Source organism: Python bivittatus, unplaced genomic scaffold, assembly GCF_059951505.1.
Source record: "Python bivittatus isolate LINGU-HERP-01145 unplaced genomic scaffold, Pbiv_v1 ctg000080_np1212, whole genome shotgun sequence".
Classification (NCBI taxonomy): Eukaryota; Metazoa; Chordata; class Lepidosauria; order Squamata; family Pythonidae; genus Python; species Python bivittatus.
In genome coordinates, this window is record NW_028277035.1 from 40,823,139 (window position 1) to 40,835,634 (window position 12,496).

Below are 12,496 nucleotides of genomic sequence, written 5' to 3' on the forward strand. Positions count from 1 at the left end.
GGCGCACCGCTCTCCTCATTGGCTTCCACAGAGGCGCGAGCGCCCCCAGACCGGAATAACGAAAAAGACGCGGTTGGAAGGAGGAGGGGCTTGCGTGAGCTGCTTCCGTTCACAGTCTGGTTGTGCAGGAGCGACACACTCATCGCCCCTTATTTCATGACGTCGTGCTGGGAAGAGGCGTTTAAGCAGATGCGGGAAGTTTCTTTTCGGCTGGCACAGAGCATTTCCTGAAAAATTACCGTGGCTTAGAGGAGACCATGGAACTATCTATGGTTTTATTGCAGCTGTGATTAGATGGCAATACAGGTGCTAAGTTAGTCAAATTATTTCAAAATCAGATCTCCCCTGGGAAAAGTGTGTGCGTGTTTAAGATTTGAAAATACGTTTTTGCCAGTTCTTCGTCAGCTAGACTATTTATTTACTTTACTTAGCAATTTAAATTGCCCGTTATTGCAGATAGGCGGTAGGGAATCCGAAAACTATTTTGATTATATTGTGACTTGCCTGTAAAATTGCAGGTTGGCTATTGGAAATAAAGTGAAAGTGGTTTTCAAAACCCTGTAAATCCAGCATTGTTAACTTCATAATGTAAAATAAAGGATTGTGGAACTGACTTGCCCCACCCACAATCTGTTAGCAGGAGAAGTTGGAATACCTAGTGCTGTGACACCACTGTCTGGAAAAATAATCTGAATTTGAATCAAATATACATTTTTGTAATAATATAATGCACTGAAGATATGCTTTCCTGAAACAACCAGTGGCACAAAGCTGGAGTTGCCAAGAAATAGATCAGAATTAACTAGATTATCAGTCCAGTTTTATCAGTAGATTATTCTCAGAAGATTCTAGAGGAGAATTAGAAGCAGCAATGAGCTGTTCAGGGAGCAAGGCTGAGTTTGGTCACTAAGATAGCCTGATGCTGTAAGGTACAATGGGTGATTTTGTTCATTAACCAGAGTTAAAATTGAACAACCAATTTGGTCAGTTTTGTACATGGAATATTGAATAGCATTTTACTGTATTCAGCTCAATAAAATGTTTCAGGGAGGCCCTATAAAACATGTTGGAAAAATAAAAATATTTTTGCTTGTTTTAAAACTAGCTGTTAGATTTCTTGACCATTAAAAATTCAAATGTAGATTTACCCTTGTATGTGTATGGTTCATGTAGTGTTGTGGGTATTTATCTCTGCTGTCTAAGCTACTGGCGTCTTGTTTTATCACCTGGATTTACTTAGTGTTCTTTGGTGGCTCCAGGGTAAAATAGTTGCTAGATACAATATTGGGCAGCACTCCTGCATAAGTAACTGGGTGGAAGAGAGATTTTTCAGTAGTTGTAGCTTATGCTCCCACAGAAGATGCCCTTCTATCCTGATGTGCCTGCTTTTATACCATCAGGAAAATCTGTGTGGGTTCCTATATTGATCACTGTGCTTGGGAAATTGTAACTGAGATTTATGCAGGAACTATGTTATGATGTTCATATTTTCTTGTCCCTTTTTAATAATGCAAAATATAAGATATTGTTAGATAAAACAAGGCCAACTTTTAAAATTGTGAGAGGTAGATTTTCCTGAGCTCCCATATACTACACCCACATGCTGCCAGTTGAACTTTAATGGGGTATTCCTCATTGTAGAACCTCACTTCCTCACATCTGGAAGGTTCAGCTAGTACAAAATGCAGCAGCACGGGTAGTGATATGTGTACCTAGATCAGTGCACGTTACACCTCTGCTCTGTAGGTTACATTGGTTACCAGTTTGTTTCCAGCTTCAGTTCAAGGTGCTGGTAATGACGTATAAAGCCCTACATGGCATGGGGGTGTGTTATTTGAGGGACTGCCTCCCCTAATCACATCAATCCATCCCATCAGGTCTAGCAGGAAGGGCATGTTGCGGTCCTGACCACAAAGGAATGTCATCTGATGGAACCCAGGAGGACAGCCTTTTTTGCCGTGGCACCTGTCCTTTGGAACATCATTTCCCCTTACGTCAGATTGGCTCCAACCTTGTTGGCCTTCTAGAAGGGCCTGAATACACAGTTTTGTCATCTGGCCTGGAGATCTGGGAACATGGGTATGGAGCTTGTAAAGTGCCTATATTACTAGGGAAACTGAGTGCACTCTCCTGCAGATTGTTTTGTTTTTGTTATGTTTTGGGTTATTTTGTTGTATTTTTGTGTGTGTTTTTTAACTTTGTACACTGCCAGGAGTCACATATGTGAGATGGGCAGCTATATAAAATAAATATGAAAGGAGATATCCTCTATTTGTAACATAAATATAATCAATTTCATGGAATACATATTATGCTATATGTATAAAATTACCAATGTGTTTCTACCTCTATAGTGTTCTAAATGAATTTTTACTGCCACATACATTTCACATGAAAAAGACATTATCAATGGATCAAATGAAAGCAGCAAAGAATGTTATTTATTATTCTGTGGTCCACTTTATTACATTTGTTTGCCTTTGTGTTATGCCACACTTAGGCAGCAGAGAGCAGCAGTAATTGTGGCATGAGATGAACTGTCTTTTTTGTTTAGTTTTATGAAATAAGATTGGACTATAGAAAGCACTAAACATACTTTTGGATTAAAAGAGATGTGTTTTGTCATGCTTTATAAGGAAGAGAACAGTCTTTTGCTTTGAAGAAGGCAAGTAACAGCTTTGGAGGATGGTTTAGGTTTGGAAAACAATATGGAGAAATCAACAATCCCTACCCAAGGGTCTCTTTTTGAATCAGATTAACATTTCACCCTTGAGTGAATGCTTTGAGTGAAAAGGACTTTTTTCAGTTACAAATCTTGCATATAATCTATGGTCTTTTAAATGCAAAATAATATTTTCAAAAATCATTCAGAAATCTTTGAATGTCAATCAAAAGAGAAAGCCTATAGTACAATTTTTGTACATTCTTCCTACTCAGGAGTGCTTAGTGTGTGCTATGTAGTATATTATTGCTACCTAGTTTACTGTCCTATAGGGCAGACAATGATAGAGAACAACAGAAGCATCAATAGCAGAGGAGCACAGCATCATGTTTCAGGAGTTTCAATGTATACAGATAATCAATGGAAAGTAAGAGCACAGGTTTGGCTAATGTGCCTCCCGTTTGGCAGTAGCTTCCGCAAAGAACACATAGTATGTCCTGAACACAACATGGGAAGCCCTTTCTCCAAATGTGGGGGAAAGATGATGAGAACTTATATGATGAACAGTGCCGATATTTTTGCCATTAGCTTTTGCCAAGCAAAGTTGTGGAAAAGATTGCTCCTTTTGCTTATAATCCACTCCCCTGCTCTGATGAGTACCCGAAGAGTCTAATAATGTTTTAAAAGCAAAAACAGGATATAAAAAGTTTAAAACACATGCAAAATTTAATACTAAAGCAGGCAGTAAAAGAATTGAAAACCTGGAAAAAGAGATACATCTTTAGAGATTCTCTAAGAACTGAAGTGAGGAGGTGAATTCTATAACCTGAAAGCCACGTACAAAGCCTTTTGGAGGAGATAGATTTTTAGCAGCAGGGGCATTAAGCATTTGGCAACCAGTATAGCTATTTCAGTCCAGACATCCTATAACATCGGTATGTTGCACAGGTTACAGCCTAGTTGCTTCATTTTGCAACAGATGCAACTTCCAGACACTTTTCAGTGCAGTTCTGCATAGAGTACTTCCCAGGAGTCCAGATGGGATACAACCAAGGTCTGGATACCTTCAGAAAATCTAACAGTTTAATAGGAGTAACAAGTGGTAGACTAGACATAATTGTGTAAAGGCAGTTTTTGTCACAGCTTCCAGGTACTAATCCAATGACAGATGAGTATAAAGGACCACTTCCAGACTATAAACCTCCTCTTCTAAGGGGAGTGCAGTCAGGCTGACTTTTAATTCTCCAATCCAGCTTCCTCTTTACTTCCATCATCTCTGGATTTAAATTCAGCCGTTCTCTCTTGTCTATCTCATTACAGTACTGAACTTTGGCAAAGATTTTGGATATCAATTGTTATGTTGGAGATGGATGGTAAGGAGCAATTGAACTGGATGTCATCAGCATGCTGACACTTCATTTCAACCTTTGCCAACAGATTCATGTAGGCGGGCCCAATATGGAATCCTGCAGGACACTAGGTCAATGGCACTGTAGGTCAGTCGTAGTCCATCAGCGTCATCTTCTGTATCACATAGCCCTAAAGGAAGGACTGGACTACTGTAAAATAGTGCAGCCAAGGCTCAGTCCTGACTGGCAGTTCAAAGGAATGCAGTGGTCAAGGATACTAAAACTGCTGAGAGGTTCAGGAGAATGACCAAGGCAGTTTCCCCCAGGCAGTTTCTAGAAAATATAATCCCTGAATACCATCTAGCAACTTCAGTACCGTATCTTGCTGAAATCCTGATTCAAATAGGTTAAACAAATCAATATCATTCAGATGAGTTTGCACCTGTAAGGCTATCATCTTCTTTTTCCAGGAATAGAATATTTAAAACTGGCCTCTAATTGTGCAGATCTCCTTGGTTAAAGGAGGATTCTTCAGTAGAAAGCTTATTATTGTCTCCATTAAGCAGGGGGAACACATCCCTCCTGCAAGGAGATATTGACTTCCTCCATTATGCATGGTATCAGTCACATGCTAGCTGATTTAATCAGCCAGTAAAGGCATCAGTCAAGCAGTCAGGGATAACCCATATTCTTCCACACACCTTGTATGCTTTTCTTAATATGTAGAAGCCAAAACAATGAAACAACTATTTCAGAGCAGTTGCAAATCCATAAATTCCACTGAAACTGAGCGTGGACACCATCATAATTCTCTTGATTGAACAACTGAACAAAATAGGAAGAAAACCATATGAGCACATAGTAAATGGAAAAGATAATGAGTAGGTAAGGGAATGGGCCCATAGATAGGAAAATCATTCAAACTACCTAAAAAATATAAGCAACTATAATTTTGTGCAGTCACCATCAGTCTAAAACTATGATCTGTGTCAAATGATTTCATTCATTTATTTAGTTCTCTGTTTTGATGGTTGATCTATTTTGGTGGTGGTTTTGTTTGTATCTGGAAAATAATTGCTTAAATTCAATGGTATCTATCTATCTATCTATCTGTCTGTCTGTCTATCAAATATGTATATATTTTCTACAATAACTGTCATAAATATCACAGAAATTAAGCATATCTAAGACTTTTTGAAATGAATAGACACCCCCACACACACAAGCATATCAATAACTGTGGGCTAATTAAAAATCTGAACTGCAGTTGAATTTTGGAACCAAGTTAAAAAAAAATCATCAAGCATTAAAAAAGCTTAATTCATTCAAATCCTTCCTAAAGCTGAATGGTAGAACAAAACAAAAGCAAACAGATAGTTTTATTGAATTTTTTGGTTCATAAGGAAAATATGGCTCCATCAACCAAGTGTTTTCACCTAAGCATTTATTTTTTAGATGAGCAGCAAGCAGTTGTCATTCAACCTTTTGAGTTACCTTTCGATTGTCTTTTTCCTTCCCATGCATGTTTAACATAAATTACAATGTAGTGTGCAGTGTGTTTGAAAGGATGTGGTTACGGTTTTATATCACAAAGGAAGCTAGAGAACAGCACTGCCTGGATGACAGATGGAAAGATAAAGCACCTACACTGTTTTTTGCATCCACATTTGAGACAGTCCACTCTTTGTCTCCTAGTTTCATTTTCCTGGTCTCATGTGTGGAGTGTAAGAGCAGGTACCTTTTCATCTTGGAATTTGGATCATTACTTGCTGGACAATGAATAACTGTGTTCTTCTGGAAGAAGAACTGATAAAAAAATCTCAGCAAAAGAGAAGGACCTCCCCCTCCAACTTTAAAGTTCGATTCTTCGTCTTAACAAAATCAAGATTGGCATATTTTGAACGTCGGCCTGGGGTATGTGTGTTATTTTCCATGAAGTTTTCTAGCTCTGTCACTCAAAAGATACAGAAGCATGGGAGAAAATGAGTGATATTTGAGGTCTTATTGGATTATTTTACTGCTGATTTCTGTAGAGCGAGGATTCGAAGTTCTTTCTGTTTATTCTACATATAATGAATTCATAGTACTTGCTCCATAGCATCACAGTTATTTTGTAAACAAGGCTAGTGACTTCCCATGGCTTACCTGGACAGAACAAAGCTTTTCGTCAGAATAATAATGTATGATATGCAAATTAATTAATTTGCAAATTAACACTTTATCCTGTGCATTTGAGGGAACAGCATAAAGGCATATGATGCTTATCCTTTTGCAGAGAAATGCTTTAGCTTAGCCACAATGGTAATACAAATAGCCCTGTGTTTTTTGCCCATGTTGTCTGTGTCTTCAGTTTACCCAAACTGATGTATATATAAAAATGTTGAATCTCAAGAGTTTGATCATCAGCTTGAGGGTTCTCAAGGACAGTCTTAACTACAATCTGAAAGGTTTATCAGGGTCCCGATTTCTTATTGAAATCAAACCTTGATTACTCAAACCCTGCAGGACCATACAGAACCAATGTCTTACATGTGCATACAGACACATATGCAACATGCCAGTTAAAATCTGTTCCATGCACCTTATTCAAGGAAAGTGGACTGTTCGGATAGTACTGTGATTTCTAATGTATAGATATTCTCAAAGGAAATTAATATGCCTCATGTTGTTTCTCCAAATACCTAGTGAAATGAAATGTAGACTATAATTCTTCAGAGCTCCAGCTTAGGGAAGTCCATCAGCCAACTCTCTGAACACTTGAGAGGTAACCACTATCAGCTAAACACCTCAAGTTTAGCTAACCAGTTTGGAAGCCACTGCTGAAATCTTAAGTATTCCAAAGTGGTTGTTTCCTCTTTGCCGCTTTATGATTGTGTGGTATATTTATTTATTTATTTCTGAAACAGTTCTGAATTTAGGATCCATTCTCAGATACTCTTGAAAACCATTTTTTGCAGATAGTCCTGTACGAATGGTTAAGATCAAATTGCTACCATTTTATTGCTTTGTCTTTCCATAGAAGCTGGACTTGCTTCCTTTACATCTCTCATGAAAGTGAGATGAAAGACAAATGTAGTTTTTCTGGCTCATTGTTCTTAAAGTCCTGTCATTAGTTTTCTTCCACCTCCTGCTCCCAATATGTTTTTTAATACCACAGATTAGAGGTGGTAATGGATGATAGGAAGGGACAGATTTTGAACAGGAAGAACAGCTGCCCTCTTCTTTGTCCAGCTAGGCAGGTAAAGGGCAACATCTAGTGCCAAAGGTGGGAACTGTCAATCCGAGTGTGGATGCTTTTCTTACGTTATCAGTAGTCTTGTCTGATCACTTCTTGAGGCTGTAAAGATTCAGAAAAGAAGAGACTGAATACTGGGGTTATCCCTGAATGCTTCCAGAAGGCTCCTTGTATTACCAGTCAAAAGACAGTGTGGCTCTTCCAGCTCAGTATTTTCTTTTTTAGTAAGAAAAGAGTATAAGGGGGAAAAATAGCAGAGAAAAAATAGAGGGTTGCCAAATGGAATATGGACATGTTTGATCCCTTTGTAAAATTCTGTGGACAAGACAGGGCAATTGCATGATAAAAGCCTTGTCTGGGAACATATCTGCTTCTTGACAGATATTACCAGTAAAAAGGTTTTGTGTGGCCATTCTATTCCCCGTAAATGCTTTTGTTTTAAGAGAGGTAAATAAGAGAACCACTGTACAGTACTGAGAAGAAAAGGAGTTACAAGTGGAAGATTATGTCTAGATCTCTCATGAAATTCTGTCTGTGAGGCAGGCTGATTGGAAATGAATAATGAAACAGCCCTTGGGGTTATTTATATTTTAACTGATTGCTTTACTGCCTTGAATAAAAACAGTATTTGATTCATTTAAACCTTCTTTTGAGTGAGACCAAGGACAATAGCCCCCGTTTCCCACACATTTTCCCACATATAACACTGAGGGTTAAATCTCAAAAAACAGAAAAGTGGTGAAATAAAGTACAATATTAATTAAATTCTGAGATGAACACCTCTCTGCTTAAAAAGTTAAATTATGTTCTGAAAATATAAGGTGAGATCAGCAACAGGTGAGATCTCTTCTGGTATTTTAGCATCTCAGGAAGAATTAGATGGGATTGTGGCCACAGCATCCAGAATTTTTTTTTCAACCATCTCTCCTGTGTTTTTTCCCATCTTAGCTCCCGATATTGAAAGCATGATATTTTTACAGTCCTAATAATAGTTTGAAAAGTGATTTATTGAACACTTAAAAAAAGAAAACATAGAAATTTGATTAAATATATATTTTGCCAGTGATTTAAAAGTTTTATGTAGATATTTATGTATTGCTTTGCCACCCCAAAAATTCGCCACTAAGTTACATATAAATGTTCAGAAACTTTGCATTTTTTTTTAAAGAAAAAACATTTTGGGAGTCCTGCTCTGAAATGTGCTTCTGATTTGCATTGGGCTCTATTCCAGTTCCCAACCAAAATAACATTATGCACACACTGATGCTATTTGCCTCAAAGGTTGGTGAAGGGGCTCTTGCCTGAACAATATCTCCTCATGCAATACGTTCAACCAGTTTACAGTAGACTTCCACATTACTGGTTTTAAGTTAAAGGAGATATCTGGTGGTTGGATGTAAATATTTTGCATCTTCTCCACTGGATCTCTTGATCCATGGAACCTGATAACCTGTTTTGCAGCAAATAAAAATATCTGTATTTATTGGTATGTCTCTGTAAACTAATAATTCATTTTTACTTCTGTATTTAACATCTTCTGTATACAGTCCATGCATATATAATCAGCCTGAATGACCTGTACAAATCAGGGCTGCTTTAAGAGTGGGTGTGGTATAATTTAAGACAGGTGCACAATATGAGCCACTCAAATCTTTAACTGTGCTACAGGCCAGAGTGAGTCAGGTTCAGGTTCACTCCTAGCTCTAGAAGCTCTCTGGGTGACTTTGAGCCAACCACTCCCTCTGCCCCACCTACCTCACAAGGTTGTCATGTGAATAAACTTGGAGATGGGACTGCTGTGCAGGGCAGCAAACTCCTGAAAGAAAAGGTGGGGTATAAATATAAATACAACAAAAATGAACAGCTTAAGGGTAGCCTCCAAAGCTCCTCCAAAAGTTGTAAAATTTAATGCAGCAAAATTATTTTTAAAATAGAACATAATATATTTAATTAAATTATATTCATTTGGGGGAGCATGGTCCCATTCTCTTTATGGAATGCACCTTGGTACACCCACTCATGTGCCAAGTGTGGCCCTCAGCATGAAAAAGTAAGGTCATGGAAAATTACTCATCAAGATACGTTACCTGCATCCTGATTGAGTGTCAGTACACTGCATTTCCTCCCTAGTCAGTGGAATGTAGGCAACAGTATTTTGGCTTGTAAGGTAGTCAAAGTCAAAGTAATCTTTATTGTCATTGTACTACTTGTACAACGAAATTAAATGCCACCCTGCACTATACAGTAGAGTTCAGTATAGTTACAGCTCTAAGATAAAAGCTATTCTTCAGCCTATTTGTCCTTGTTTTCATTATCCTGTACCGTCTGCCAGATGGTAATAGTTCAAAAACAAGAATGTCCCGGGTGGGATGGGTCCTTAAGAATGTTTTGAGCTTTGAGTCTCTAGATTGCATAGCTTATGTAAAATAATGTGAGCATCCTTGGGGTAAACCTGGGCTCTTTTTACAGTTGTACAATACTAGCCCAAATGTGCCAAGCTTAATAGCACTGCTGTTCCTGCAGGGAATACTGCATGTGCCATGAGTATGACTGGCTGGTAACCTGGTCCCTTTTTTGCATGGGGCCACGATCACAACTGCCATCTTGACTTTTTTGATACCCCTCCTCCCATTGATTCCCCTGATCATGCATACTTTTTTCCTGCCTGCAACTTCTTTATAGGTCTCTTTCAACTGAGAGGAGAGACTAAGCAGCTTGGAAAGGAAACCGTTTTGAATGGAAAAGTGGCACAAGAGGAAACAGAGACCTTTTCCCCCCATATTAATCTTCCACTTAAAACTCCACCCTTAGTGGTGATAATATACAACCAAAAAAATCCCCAAGGGAATTTAAAATTTTTTTTAAAACCCTCACTGTTATTTCATTGGCTGACCTATACTAATTTCTGACTTACGTTATCAAAACTACTCTGATGGCAAAAGTGTAAAATTCAACATGTGTCATACAATGTCTTGTTCTCACCACCAGAACTGCAGCATTTGTTTAGTTACCTAGTAAAGCGCTGAACCTTACGCTTGCAAAAATGAATTTAAATTGATACAATCAGTGCTTATCAACTCTCAGAATCCAAGCGGCAAGAAGAGAAGCTTTTGTAACCAGTATATGATTATGAAAAAACAGACTATTGTGTAAAATAAGCTAAAAAAAACCTTAATGGTTTATGTGGTGCAGTTTGTAGGCAAAGAATATTATATTGCCCTGGCTTTGAAAATTTGGCCTGGGAGCAAGGGCCGTTAATACTGGAGTTTCTTTAAACCAGATTGGCATGCTGTTTTTTGTTAAGACGGGAGTAAAGTGCCTCAGTGAGTAACTGAGGCCAGTTACTGAAGGACCACTTATGCCCATATGACTCTTCTGACACCTACAGTAAGATCTCTTGGACTCCCATCTCTGAATACCTCTGCCTACTGAGGCTACCTGTGGTGAAGGCTGTTCTTCGGTTGTGCCACGACAGCAGTTCCCTTCCAGAGAAAGCTACTGTTGGCAGACACTGATTTCTTTTGGCCTTTGTCAATTAAATTCATTGGTTTTCTTTGGGTTCCAGTTCTGGTGGCTCCAGGGCTATGAAACATGGCTATGTTTTAATGTGTTTCAATTTGTCTGCTGTTACAATCTTTGTGATTTGTGGTTTTAGGTTCTATTTTTATATAATGTTTGTAGGTCTGCCTTGAGTGCAGTTTACAAAAAGGCAGCATCCTAATTTTAAAAACCAGCAAGCCTGAAAAGATTGGGAACACTTGTACTTCTGTAATTTACATGAGAATTTTGCTCAGGGCCAGGCTGTTTGCCAATTAGTCTGCAGGCATATGCATAGTTTGCATGCATACGTCAGTATATGCAAGGTCAGATTTTCAGAGGGGGGGAAACGTTTTGTCTGTAAGAGTAATTTACATTTTATAATAAGGAAGCCAGTTATGAGATGCTGGTGGACTTATGCAGAGAGTCAAGCTTGGAAACACATATCCATTATGAGCGCTTTCCTTCATGGTGAGATAGGTCCTCATTGTGCACTGTATAATGAATTTTGGAAGACACAGATGCTTATTGTTAATCGTTTTTCTGGGGTTAATTCTTCCCCTGATTACATACAAACCTTTCATTAATGTTAATGGCGATTACGTGCTAAACACAAGAGGAGAAAGGTCTTTCTGTGCCAGGGATGAGAGTTACAATTTAAAAAGTCATGGCAAGGCTTCCTGAAAGAAGATTATAACTGTATTAGTCCTTTTAGAAGATGGTAGCTGAATTAGGGTCTCTGATAATAGAACTCTTCCATGCTAAAGTCATTTTATCTTTTCCTTCTTTTAAAAAAAGGATGTATAAAAGAACTCTGTGAACTTTTTCATTGGAGGTAGATGTATGTTGGGCTGTTCCAAAATTCTAAGCGACTTCTGAATGATAAGCATATTCTACATTTAGAGAATATAAAATTACATTCAATTCCAGTGCAAAAATGTAACTTCAGTGTAATTTGGTGGTGGTGGGGTCCTTGATAGCAATAAATTTTGGGGATTCAGCCTCATTTGGTCATGTTAGGGTTACTTCATAATATTTTATACAAGTTTTCTTTGGAAAAATTGACGGTAACATTTGAGCCATTTAACTGACAATGCATTTCAAAACAGCAACAGCTGCCTTATAAAAAGAAACTTAAAAAAAAAAAAAAGAACAGTAGATTCAGAAATGGCCATAGCTGAATTACAGAGACACGGAACAGCTGCATTTATAAAGTGTTTATTGCTGATGCTAAAGAAAAGGTATTCAAAGCCTAGCTACGGTGTGTGGGATGAGGAATTAGATGCTATAAAAAATACAGGATTCTACTACTCCAGGTTTTTTTTCTAGCATATTGCATGATTTCATCCAGGGTCCATCTCTCCATATTAGCCTTCACATTGTCATGACTTGTTAATACAAACATTCATAATGTCCGGCTAGCAGAGCCCATGAATTTTAAATCCAACTCATTTGAAAGGCACTGTGTTGATAAAAATTGTGGTATATTCATTCCATCAGCCGGGGAGCACTTGCCTGATGGCACTTCTCACTGTTCTAAAGAAGACACGTGGACCACCAGGAATAACTGATTTTTTTTTTTTTTTGGTATCATTTTTTTTTATTTTTCTTAAATCATTGCTTGGATTCATTGTCTCATCACGGTAATCTAGCAAACTAGTATGTCAGTACTGAAACCACAATCAGTAAGAAGCAAGCACTTATGGCTTAGGA

The 12,496-nt window shown here is 38.0% G+C and overlaps 1 protein-coding gene across 1 annotated transcript in view; it reads left to right on the plus strand.

Moving 5' to 3' along the window:
• The first annotated feature begins 5,697 nt into the window (after positions 1 to 5,697).
• The window catches only part of ITK (IL2 inducible T cell kinase), a 42,100-nt gene continuing 35,301 nt past the window's right edge, over positions 5,698 to 12,496 (plus strand). The window contains exon 1 of the mRNA XM_007427902.3: positions 5,698 to 5,925. Within this exon, the coding sequence (XP_007427964.1) occupies positions 5,788 to 5,925 (138 nt within the window). The 5' untranslated portion in view covers positions 5,698 to 5,787. The remainder of the gene's footprint in view (positions 5,926 to 12,496) is intronic.